Source organism: Tubulanus polymorphus, chromosome 10 (assembly GCF_964204645.1).
Source record: "Tubulanus polymorphus chromosome 10, tnTubPoly1.2, whole genome shotgun sequence".
Classification (NCBI taxonomy): domain Eukaryota; kingdom Metazoa; phylum Nemertea; class Palaeonemertea; order Tubulaniformes; family Tubulanidae; genus Tubulanus; species Tubulanus polymorphus.
Genome location: NC_134034.1, coordinates 6893813 through 6906013, shown reverse-complemented (window position 1 = coordinate 6906013; position 12201 = coordinate 6893813). Strand labels below are relative to the sequence as shown.

The 12201-nt window shown below is 38.3% G+C and overlaps 1 protein-coding gene across 3 annotated transcripts in view; it reads right to left on the bottom strand.

Annotated features, from left to right (window-relative positions):
- Window positions 1-12201, bottom strand: part of LOC141912063 (coiled-coil domain-containing protein 148-like) — a 131156-nt gene that overhangs the window by 92100 nt on the left and 26855 nt on the right. For all 3 annotated transcript variants that reach the window (XM_074803243.1, XM_074803245.1, XM_074803244.1), the window contains exons 5-6: window positions 3458-3612; window positions 926-1112 (exon numbers count right to left, since the gene is read on the bottom strand). In XM_074803243.1, the coding sequence (XP_074659344.1) occupies window positions 926-1112; window positions 3458-3612 (342 nt within the window). The remainder of the gene's footprint in view (window positions 1-925; window positions 1113-3457; window positions 3613-12201) is intronic.

Sequence of the window (12201 nt, the reverse complement as noted above, 5' to 3'; positions counted from 1 at the left end):
CGCATCATCTTCTGCTACGATTATTCAGCCTATTTTCATGTCAAACGTGCACGCGTTACAGCATCACCCTTAGTACTGTACTGTACGAGCTTGTGTGTGTGTCGTGTAGCACTCCGCGCGCACGTGGAGGCCTCGTGTAAGTGAATATTCGCTTACACCTCAATCAATGTCAATCAAAACAATCACCGGGTATTGAAATAATACCTATGGCGGATGTGTGAAATAATTACATCCTCACCAGCAATGAGCATTTGAAATTCGCACGTATACGGCACCTAGTCCAATGAAACGTACGCCATTCTATGGCTTTCACATAATTATTTTAGTAGCGCCGGAATTCCCCATATATCCCAAAAACAGCCAATCACATTCGTTCATAGAGACGACACCCCTCAATCGAGGTCATTGCAATTTTATACGCGAGAGCTAAGAATTTTCCCGCCAAAAACAGTTTTTCGTAGAATTTTAACTCAGTTGACCATGTCATCGACGGAGGTTCGCCATGTCTTCAATCTCATCGATTATACATTGTTTAAGCCGAGAACCAATAAAACAAATGCTCACATAAAAAACGTACCGCTATTTTACATGAATTGGCTGAATGCCAACATCATATCGCTGACAAAGGTAAACCAAAAAATCTGTTGGCTAAAATCCCATTTATTGACAATAAAAATCCCAATAATCATTCAAACAGAGGTAATTAAGTGCATTAAGCCTTTTAACACTTTTCTTTAAAGGTATGTTTTTTATTATTGTGAACATCAATCTGGTTGGACATTGTTCACCTCAGACAATTACCCACGGTCCCCAGATCCGAGTCTACTGTATCATACGTGTGAAAATATTTTTCAGTTTCTCATAATTTATGATGTCTACATTTCCATATCTTCTTGTAAAGTTTTAACTTCACAGATTTACTTACTCTTTTACAAATGAGTGGGAACCATCCAGATCAGCTAAATGCTCGGTAAATTTAGCATCCAATATACTAAATTCATTCAAAATAGAAGATTTCATCTCACAATCTGGACAATCAATGTCAAATGCTTCTAGTGGTATACCAATCACTATTCTCTTTTCATGTGACTGCCACGTATTCCAAATGGAACCTGAAATGTAAGTTCGATTTCATTCAACCAGCCACTAAGTCTTTATGATGGGTAACTTCATAGAGGAGCGGTGTTAACCGGGTGTAGAATAAATACAATAGGACGTGTAGTACTTTATAGGTTAACTAGTTTATTCTTTGTATTTAGCATAAAAATCCATGAAGCCAATTAAACAGTTCCAAAATTCTCATTTTAGGCCTACCAGCTCAATTTCTTCCTGATGAATGTGGCAATATTTTCCTATAGGTTTAGATTTTGTTCAATGCTCTATCCAATCATTCCAGCCTTGAATGCAGAGAGGCCTAGATGATGAGACAGCACAAATACTCATCAGAAAGTGACAAACAATGATTTATTGACTCTCTGAAATTGCCATATAATATATTTTTAGAACTAATAAACGTTGAATATTTTATCATACGGGAGTCTCCTACAATTTTGAGGTCTCAAATTTGAACCTCAAACATTCCGAACTGAATATTTAGTTTAAAAACAAAAAATGTCAAAAATTTATTGGCAATTAACTGTTTTTAAAACGGTAAATTTCCCGTTCTAGAAGACCTAAAAACCTTTTGAGTATGTAGAATTAAGTGGACACCTTTCACTCCTTTGCTTACCCACATACCGTAACGTATAATACCTTTATATACATTATTAAGGTTTTCTGACTTTCGTCGAAAACGCTCTTGAAATTCTGTTGATTATTATTATATATATATTTTCCGCCGATTTCGTCAAATAAAATTCATCTTCATTCAGATTCGGCAACTGACAGCTTCGAAACGAAATGTATAAATTGATACTGTAATAACGGTCTCTCTGAACCAACGGATTGTCTGAATGTACTTTCCATCCTATTTGAAAGTTTGTGACTTCATTTAGTAAGTAAATAAAGGAGGGCTCCGAGAATTTCAAAATCACGGGGGACTATACTGGGGTTAGACCATTCAACCAATAAGAGGATTGCTCCGATAATATCCAAATCATCTCATTTTATTTTTTCCATCGAATACCCGGTAATTAATTTTTCCTTTCGATCACATTCATCCAGAAAACCCGTTATCGCTGCTTTGCAGCTATATTTGTTATGGTTTTACGTCAAGAAACAGTGATTTAACCAGACCTTGACTAAGTTATATAATATTTTTTAAGGTTACCTTAAAATATTAATGTAAGTATCCATCAACGAAGAATCTAACAAAGTTAAAAGAGGGGCACAGTTATTTATAGTTGCCACAGAAATGGTTCAAATGATTATCCACGACAATAAAGCGTTCCTAATAAAGCTTATTTCAATTTAAACTTCTAAATTAGGAACAGACAGCGTATGAAAGTATTTATAATACGCGCTAGGAGAGCGCAGTAGTGCAACGCACGGTTATACGTGAAAACAGACTATACATACACTTTGCCCTGCACTGCGGAGTGTATGTACGTACGTTAGATATATGGATTACATACCAGCTGATTTACGCAGTGCGTGGATTTTAATGTGTATGCGCTGTTACGCGAAGAATGCCAATATACCGCAAAAACATTGGCAAATACACCAATTAGCCTACGGCAATAGCAAATGAAAAAGCGCACACGTGTGGAACCAATTAACTCTCATTCCAACAAAAATGATGCCAAACATTTGTCGACTGCCTCTCTCCAAAAACCTTTCAAAAAAAGAATGTATTTTGTACGAGTCGGTCAAAATAAAACAATGACAAGACAAAGCCGGGCTAGGACTATAGAAATTGCCACACTTACTAAGTTCGAGATATTAAATTAGATAGCCGACTCTATTATAATCCTCACAACCGAACAAACTAACAGCAAACTAAGCTCGGCACGAATATAAATTAATTGCTCGCCATTTTGTGACTCCCGAAATTACGTCAGAGGTGCCGAAATTCCCGGAAATGCCGAGAATTTCCTGTATTCATGTCGGAAACTCAAATATAGGTCAACACAAATAACTTATAGAAAGCGAAGAATTTTCGATGTTTTTCACGTTTTTCTCGAAAAATATTGCATCATCCGTTCGAAACTTACCGGCCTGACCTCCGCACATCAATTCTACTTGCTTCACGATATAAGACAACCCCGTAAGTATTGCCACTAAATTTTGTGCCGCGATTTAACATACTCTTGGCAGACTGCCAACCAACAGCCATAACATAGGTAAACCAAAAAACTAGTTTACCTATAAAGTACTACTCATCTCCAATCCAATTCAGGCTTGAGAACGAATAAAACTTGAAGATCAGGCACAAATTTGCAAGCCAATGGTAAACCCAGTTAAGCTTTAATTGTTGACCTAATTTGTATCCATACTGCTGTTATCAATAAATACCTACTTGACTTCAATTCCGTTTCTTGAGAGATTTGGTCAATTTCGAGGTGTTCAATTGAATCATTGTGCTGTCCGAGCATACTTCTTATTGCATCAATATCTTGTTGACAGTTGACATCATCTTTTTTATCCAAAATATTACTATCCTGTAAGTATTCTCTGAAATGTTATTAAAATATGATGACTTACACACAGTCAAGTCTGGCCCTTTGACAATTGTCATGTATTGTAGACTGAGGATTCTAATATATATGTTTTTTTTAATGAAAAATGAACAGTTTAATGGGGAATTTTGGTGACGTCACCAGTGTTGCAGATGGCAATAGTGTACTTTTGGAACAACTACATGGCTTCCTATAAACAACAGGCAGTGAATAGATTGAAAGGAAGAGCTGCTGTCATGAAATGCCAATGTAGTAGATCTAATAGAAAGGTAATGGGGACATGCGATATAGAAACAGGCAATGGAGAGCTATTTTTTTCAGGCACACCATAAATCTCTAATGCGAGCAATTTCTTTCAGCCCTCCTCAAATTTTGATGGCAAGTGAATTTTCAACCTTATCATAGAAGTGGTATTCTGAGTTCTCTGTTACTTCACAGAAAACCCTATTGATATTCCCATGATTATTAGGATTTTCTGACTTTGGTCGAAAATCCTTTTGTAATTAATAATAATAATAATAAGTTCTTGTATAGCGCTTTTCCATCCGAGAGCTCAAAGCGCTTGGTTCTCCAAAAAGTGCTTCTTGAAGAGCCATGTCTTAACTGATGATTCAAATGTCCAACGAGTTTTTTATATCAAATGGTAGGGAATTCCAAAGTCTAGGTCCACACACACAGGAAAACTTCTATCTCCATAGGATGTTTTGGTTCGTTTAGTTCGAAGAGAAGCTGAGTCAGTTGACCTGGTTACACGAACAGCAGAATGACTTTCCAACAGGTCAGACAAATATGCTGGTGCTAAGCCGTTAACACGGCCTGCTACAGTACGGCCTGCTAGAGGCAGCCAATGCAATTCGATCAGCAGCGGAGTAACATGGTCATATTTTCGCTTGCGGAGAATGATACGTGCAGCCAAGTTCTGTACGCGCTGAAGTGGTGCAGTTGTTTTCTTGGGTAGTCCATACAGCAAACCGTTGTTGCAGTCAATGCAGGATGTCACAAATGCATGGACTTGACGTTCAAGACTCGCACGATCAAGAAAACGACTTATGCTGTAAAGCTTTGCATATGATGCCTTACAAAGTGATTTAATATGAAGCTACATGTTCATGTTCTTGTCCAGAAAGACACCAAGGTCACGAACACAGTCCGACGCCTCAATGAAGGTATCACCAACATGAATACCAGGAATTGTCCCTGCACGACGCGAAGAAACGATGTTAATCATGTCCGCCTTGGGCGCATTCAGTGCCAGTCTATTGACCGTCAACCAGGAGACACACGATTCTACACTTATGATGGAACGAGAACATCCTACCTCATCACCATTGCCAGCAGATGACATTAACTGATTATCATCAGCATAAAGGTGATAAGGGATATTGATAACATCACTTAACGGGAGAGTGTATATTGTAAATAAAACTGGACCCAGGACAGAACCCTGCGGCACACCATAAAGCAGAGTGTTAAAACTTGATCTGCTTTTTCCAACAGCAACAGAAATCTGACGCATTTCTAAGTACGACTGAAACCATCTAAGAGCAGTATTGTTGATACCAGTCCTTTCATAAAGCCTGTTGATCAGAATACGGTGATCATCAGTATCAAACGCGGATGACGAGTCGAGGAGCACAAGTAGAACTTCATCTCCAGCATCCACCCTAGTTAGAATCTGGTCACTGACTGAGAGCATCACGGTTTCGGTGCTATGTCCACGTTGGTAAGCAGATTGAAATGTATCATACAAGTCATTTGCAATCATATGATCACCAGGCCGCACTGCAACTATCCGCTCCAACAACTTGGATACATAAGATAAATTGGACACCGGACGATAATTACTTAGGGTATCCTTATCCAGCGAAGACTTCTTGAGTAACGGCTTAACCAAGGCAAACTTAAAGGATGATGGAACAATGCCTTGCGACAGGGACAAATTTATAATCTTCACTAAAACCGGTAGAAGATAATCTACACACTTTTTAAGCAACCAAGTTGGTATTGGGTCTAGACTACAACCTTAAGCAGGCAAGGAAAGAATAAGCTTTTTCACTTCCTGTTCATTAGTAAGCATAAAACTGTCAAGCGTGTTACAGCTGGGTTCATGGACCTCTGGGTACACCGTAGTATCATACCGCGCATAAACATTGGCTACTTTCTGCCTAAAGAAATCGCAGAACCTATTTGCCAGCACGGCAACGTCACTATGATCCGGCAGTGGAGATACATTGCTCCTCCCCAGTAAGCCATTTACAATGTTAAATAAATCCCTGTTGGAACCGTTTGCAATTCGCGATTTGTGGAAGTTCAACTTAGCCTCCTTAATCAAATCACAAACAACATGATTTTGAAAACAAAACATTTGTTTTGAAATCCCTGTCCTCTCCTTTCTCCATTTTCTCTCCAATCTACGGCGAACTTGTCTAGCCTCCCTTATGTTATCACTGAACCACGCATCTTGGTCTCTAACAATTACTGACCGACTGATCTCTGGGGCATGAGTGTCAAGGATACTCCTGAGAACTGTATCATACTGTTCTACAAGTTCATCAAGTATGTCACTGGGTTGAGATATCAGAGTTGAGTTCATAATACTTTCACAGAAACTATCTATATCAATCTTTCTCGTCCTCCTAAAAGTCCTTGTTTCCTTAACAGGTGGAGGTTTTAACAGTGCTGATGTGCAATGAACCGCGTAATGATCAGGCGGTAAGGAAGGATCAACGAGAACATCCTTGATAAGAGAGTTATCACAATGTGACAAAAGAAGATCAAGCGAATGACCTTTGATATGGGTGGCCTGATGAACATGCTGCTTTAAGCCCAGTCCATCTAGAAACTGATTAAATTTTATAACTAGAGCATCACCAATTTTGTCCATATGGATATTAAAGTCACCGGCGATAACAAGATGCTTATTAGTGGTCACTAACTGTTCCAGAAATGACCCGAATTCTTCAATGAATTCATTTACAAGACGGGGATAAGGATCCGGTCTGTAGACTGCTATTAACCTGACAAACTCTGAACGATAAGTTATTGATATATCAAGACACTCAAAATTCTGGGAAAAAAAAAATTAGATTTGACTACTAACAACAGCTTCTAAACGAAATGTTGAACTCCGATAGAATTATCATGCTCCGAATCTGCACACAGATTCTATGTATGTACTGTACATCCTATTTTAAGCTTAAAATTGCTTTCTATCAGACAACACCGGTGGAAATCTACTATGGGCGACCGGCAATCGGTATTCCCCCATAACCACGAAAAACGTATCTGGACTAGGAACTTATTCACGAAATAATGTATTCGGAAAGCCAGTTATTTTGAAGGGTACATACCCATGCACGTAACAGTGAAAAATGCTGGATACATGCATTTCAAAAAATTTCAGTTACTGTTTTGTTGGCGGATATCAATTCTACGAATATTCAATGGGGTTTATCTATTTAATGTATGCGTTTTTTATATTGAATCGAATTGGTCCGTTCCATTAGGCTGCGTTTTGCATTGGCGGTCATACTAACTAGCGTCAGAAAATGTCAGTGTTGGTGTTCTCTTGTCGAGACCTGGAATACAGGGATAGACTTAAGATCCTGATTCTATCTACCCTGTATTACCGGAGGGCCAGGGGTGGCATGATTATGGTTTTTAACATCATGCCGAATAACCACAATATTGATAGTAGCACCATCCTTGAGAGTGTGAGAGAGTGATTTTTGGACTCTTTATTAGCACTGTATAGTGGCGCCTCCATTCAGTGCACCCTCTTTATAGTGTGGTCTATAGTCTCCACTCTGGTATAGGAAATCGAACGACATGGTCGGATTTCTGCCTGCTGTCGTAAATAAACTCAATCTTATTTAATTTCGATCTCATGTTATGTTTATTGAGAGTCGGCGTCGTCGGACGGTGGAGGCTGTGAGGATCAACTCAGATACTGAGGATCGTAACTCCGGGACTCGTCGGAAGGGATTCACTGTGGAGACGGCGGTCGCTTCGTGCGAACCTCCTTCGCCCTGTATGCAGATTCGCCTTCAGGAGCTCGAGCGATTTGTAATAGATTCGACAGGGCAGGCTAAGAGCATTTGTAAGGAAAAGCTCTGTAACCTGTGTTCGTGAGAAAAAGCTCTGTCACAAGAGAGATAAGCGGATCCGTCAGCTGAGACGTCACAGTCAGAAACTTTTGAAGAAAAGGTGTAAAAAGGAGGTCTACAGCAACTTTTTCTCGAATCAGGTTGTCAATAAAGTGGAACAGTTTGGAGGAAGATATAATCACTGCTCCGTCAATCAATTGTTTTAAAAGTAGACTTGACAAATTCTGGGAAGACCAGAAATATCTTACCTCATGAAATAAAAAAATGTTAGTCAATTTGATTAATGTTGCAAATCTACCCATGTTTATTACTAAATTTTACCTCTCTTTATAATCAACTTTTGTTGCTATCATTAACTAACCAACTAACATTGTATTAACATCAATTAATTATTCCTTGGGAAATTTGCGGAATGGTGCTCCTGGTGCTACTATGTCAGTGGGTTATATCCTGGTACCTCCATAGGGGTTGCCGATACGTTTCACCTTCGGCCACACACATTTTTTTCTCACCTATTTCAGTTTGTTTGCAACTTTGACCGAATTCTTCTTTTTTAAAGCAAATTATAAACTAGGGGTCTAGGGACACCGTGCCCACTTGGGAAGTGGTTTCAAATGGTCAACAATCTAACAATTTCAATATTCAACGCCCCCTGGTGACCATATACCATATACAAAGGACCGATGGTCCAGTGGCTTGCCAAACTGGTGTAAAGTAAAAAATCCAATAGTTATAAACCCGAAATTTAATAAAATGAACATATTAGATTATCGGTGGTATAGAAAAAAATTAATAGATTATTTCTCGAGTAATGATATAGTTACCATATCGAAAAAGTTAGATAACTTTAAACCAAAACAAGAGATCCACGGATCTTAATATCTCGGGCGCAGAATGTTATCTTTGTAATGTATAGGCACCATCTGATTGATGCATCTTCAAGGTTTTCCTTGAACACTTCATGGATGTGTAAAATCTGCTGATTTCAGTGAACAACATCATCGAAATCTAATCAGCAATCATCGCGGCAATACGGGATATCGACAAATTCAAGTTCTTGAATTACTCGTTTGATGGCACTAGTCAGAACCGGAAATTGGAACCTAAATCTGCCATGTTCTAGTTCATTTGCGATAAAGATCTCTCGCTTCAAGTTTTTAGTTAGCGACATTTTACTTACTATACAACGGCATAATCCTTTGAGCATGATATCCTGACAACGTGTTGAATTCGATAAAACCTCACCTTGAACCCTAAAGATCACTAGAAATGTCAAAAAACTACCAAAAATAACAAATTTAGCGATTTAGTAATGACTGGTGCCAGGTGTCATCACTTTGTTGTTGAGTTCAAGACTCAAAGGTAAATTTATTGCAGGCGACACTGATAAATATGAAATAATATTATGAAATAAAATTGATTTTAGAAGGACTAAACTCGTAGATTTATAATAAAAATATGAAAAGTACCAGGACTTGAACCAACAATCTTAATTGGGCCGTCAAGTGCTGCCACCATGTGATACCTGGCAACCAGTCTTTACATCGTCAGCCTTTGCAAAATGTTTTTTGATAATTTTGGGACACTTATAGTGATTTCTAGGCTTTGCAGTGAGGTTTTATAATATCCAACGTAGTAGTAGGATAACATATTTCAAGGATTACGCGTGACGATATATAGTAAGTAAAATATCGCTCATTGAAAACTTGAAGCGAGAGATTTTCATTGCAAATGAACTAGAGCATGGTGGATTTAGGTTCCAATTTGCGGTTCTGACTAGCGCCATCAAACGAGTTATTCAAGAACTTGAATTTGTTGATATCCCGTATACACGAGGTTTGGGCCTATTCGAGCGCGCATAATCGCATAATAATGCGCTATTTGTGCGCGTATAATCTTCCGTGAAGTAGCGTATCGATTGAATCTTTGGTTATTTGCATAATAAAATAGATATGGGGAGATGGAATCGATACTACGGCTATCAAATTAAAAATAAACATAAAAGACTCTCCCATGACTGGGAAATGAGAAACTAGAACCGAGCAGATTAATAGATGAGAAGATTAAAAGACCGGTTTGTCTGCATCAATCGAATATGCCCTTTTACATTGATTGACAGCGGGAGCTCAGCCAACCGCAGGGAGCAGTTATTTTACTTCAATGTAACGTTGTACATCGGCCTTCTAGCCGTTTTATGAAACAAAATGCTCCTTGAAATTTCTTTAAAAATCGCCACAAATTCGTCAATTTCTTTTAAATGAACGCGATATTCAAAATTCCATTTCCAACAGATTTTAGCCGCATGATGAAGCTACATTTTGCACATAAACATAGTAGATTGCATGACTTCGTGTCAAAGTTATAACCTCATTTGTTAGCAAAAATTCGATTTTTTGACCCATTATAACATCTCTAATGGTAACTGACTTCTAACGAGAATGAAATCTTCGAAAAATTGATTATGGGCCTTTTGTATGAACAAATGTTCATAATCTTAATACATCCCTTGAATGACGTAAAACAACTAAAACTATGAGTGACCCATTAAGATACGGTACAAACTTGGTGAGAGCCTGGGTTTCATTGGAGGTTTTTCATTATCGTATACGGACCAAAAATCAGGACAGCAGCTCCCAAGTTCTTCAAATTTGAGGCCAGTGCCTGTTACTGACGAAACAAAGTTTATCGACTGACATGATTTTCAATAATTTCACGATAAGACTGCTTTATGTAGCTTACATCTTCACTCAGACAAATCGTTGTTTCGTGCAACCTGCAACGTGGCGCGCGTACTCTATAACTGATACAAACACGCAGTGAACATGAGAGTATAAGGCGATATTGCCTACGCAACTGTACAAGACTGTTTTCAACACGAACACTCCACTGTGCCGCACTTAACAATCTAATACAAATAATCAGGCAAAAAAAATAAAAATCTAAAATATAAGTTTTATTGTAAAAATGATATGGAATGATTTTAGTCGTTATATTCTCTCTAGATAAGCAAAAAAAAGAAGCTAAAAAGAAAAAGAAAAAGCCGGAAAAGAAGCTAAAATTCATTGCTTTCTGAAGATTTTTTTTTTTTTAAATTGCAAGTGTGCACCAGACTTGAGTTACCCCCATAAATAATATCTTTGTCTCTCCATACTGCCAGACAATTGCTGGCAGTTTTTTAGCCTAAAATACATGGATTTCATAAAGCTTCGCCCAATAAGCTGAGGCCCTTCATCAGGAGATTTTAATTCACTGATTTGTCAATAAGTTTGTCTTAATTGACGATGAATGAGGCTGACAATACGCCTGCGCGCCTGCCGATGTATGAGAGTGCTGTGTATACACTAATATCATCACCGAGTCATTGTGTAATATATAGACTCGCTCAGGCGATTACTAACACACACAGCAGCCATATAGTACTGTCACCTATATACAAATGTTTTAGCGACGTGGTATTAAATTGACCGCAATTTTTTCACAAAAATCACAAAGACAAATACTGGCAATGATTTTTTTTTCTAAATATACAAATAAATACCGATTTGGAAGACCCGCTACGAACCCTGATTAAGGATCATATATGCACTCTACTCCTTTTTCTATGGTGCAAATGTAAATATGTTGTTCTAAAAAAAGATTGATACTATAATAACACTCATATTGATCTCTTTTGTTTATTTGCCTGAGAGTGGATGATCGTGTATCGAGGATCATAACATCAAGATGCCTCTGAAATGCATCTTTTTCAAAATTTTTCTGGAGGAGGCCCCCCATACCCGCCTTTGTGTCCGGAGATAATCTGAATTGGTGTAGGCATCGTGCTGAAAAGAAATCCAAGATGGATGGCAATCCTGGCGGCCATAATTAAACTAAATTTTCAATAGGGGGTAGACATTTCACCTACCAAAATTCTTACACCAAGTATCATGAAAATGCATCGAGAATTGAAAGCCGTTATTTGAAAGCTAGAAATTCGAGATGGCTTACCTGGCGGCCATATTTGAAAGCCGATGACCTCCATATACAAAAGGCATGGACAGCTTGCCTTACCTACCCTGATCCTCACACCAAATTTTGTGGGAATCAGAATTGCAGGCTGCATCGTGCAACCAAGAAATTCAAGATGGCCACCCCAATGGCAGCCATATTTGAATGACATCTTTTTACAATAGGGGTGGACATCTCGCCAGACCCAAGCTAATTTTCAAAACGATTCATCGCAAAATACAGGCGAATTACTGTGTCGAATTCAATCCAATTCCAGAGGGCCTGGCTTAGGAATATGCAATAGGAGTCAATTAAGATTCGACTTTTTGAAAAACCAGCACAGATGCCTATTCAAATCACATCTAATTAAAAAATTCAGTGCGTCTTAGTTTGATGTCCCTGTTTTCATCGCGCACGTGGTTAGAATTATTGTTTACATCGAACGTCTTCAACAGCTGATACAACCGCACCCGCGCCTTTCAATCATCTTA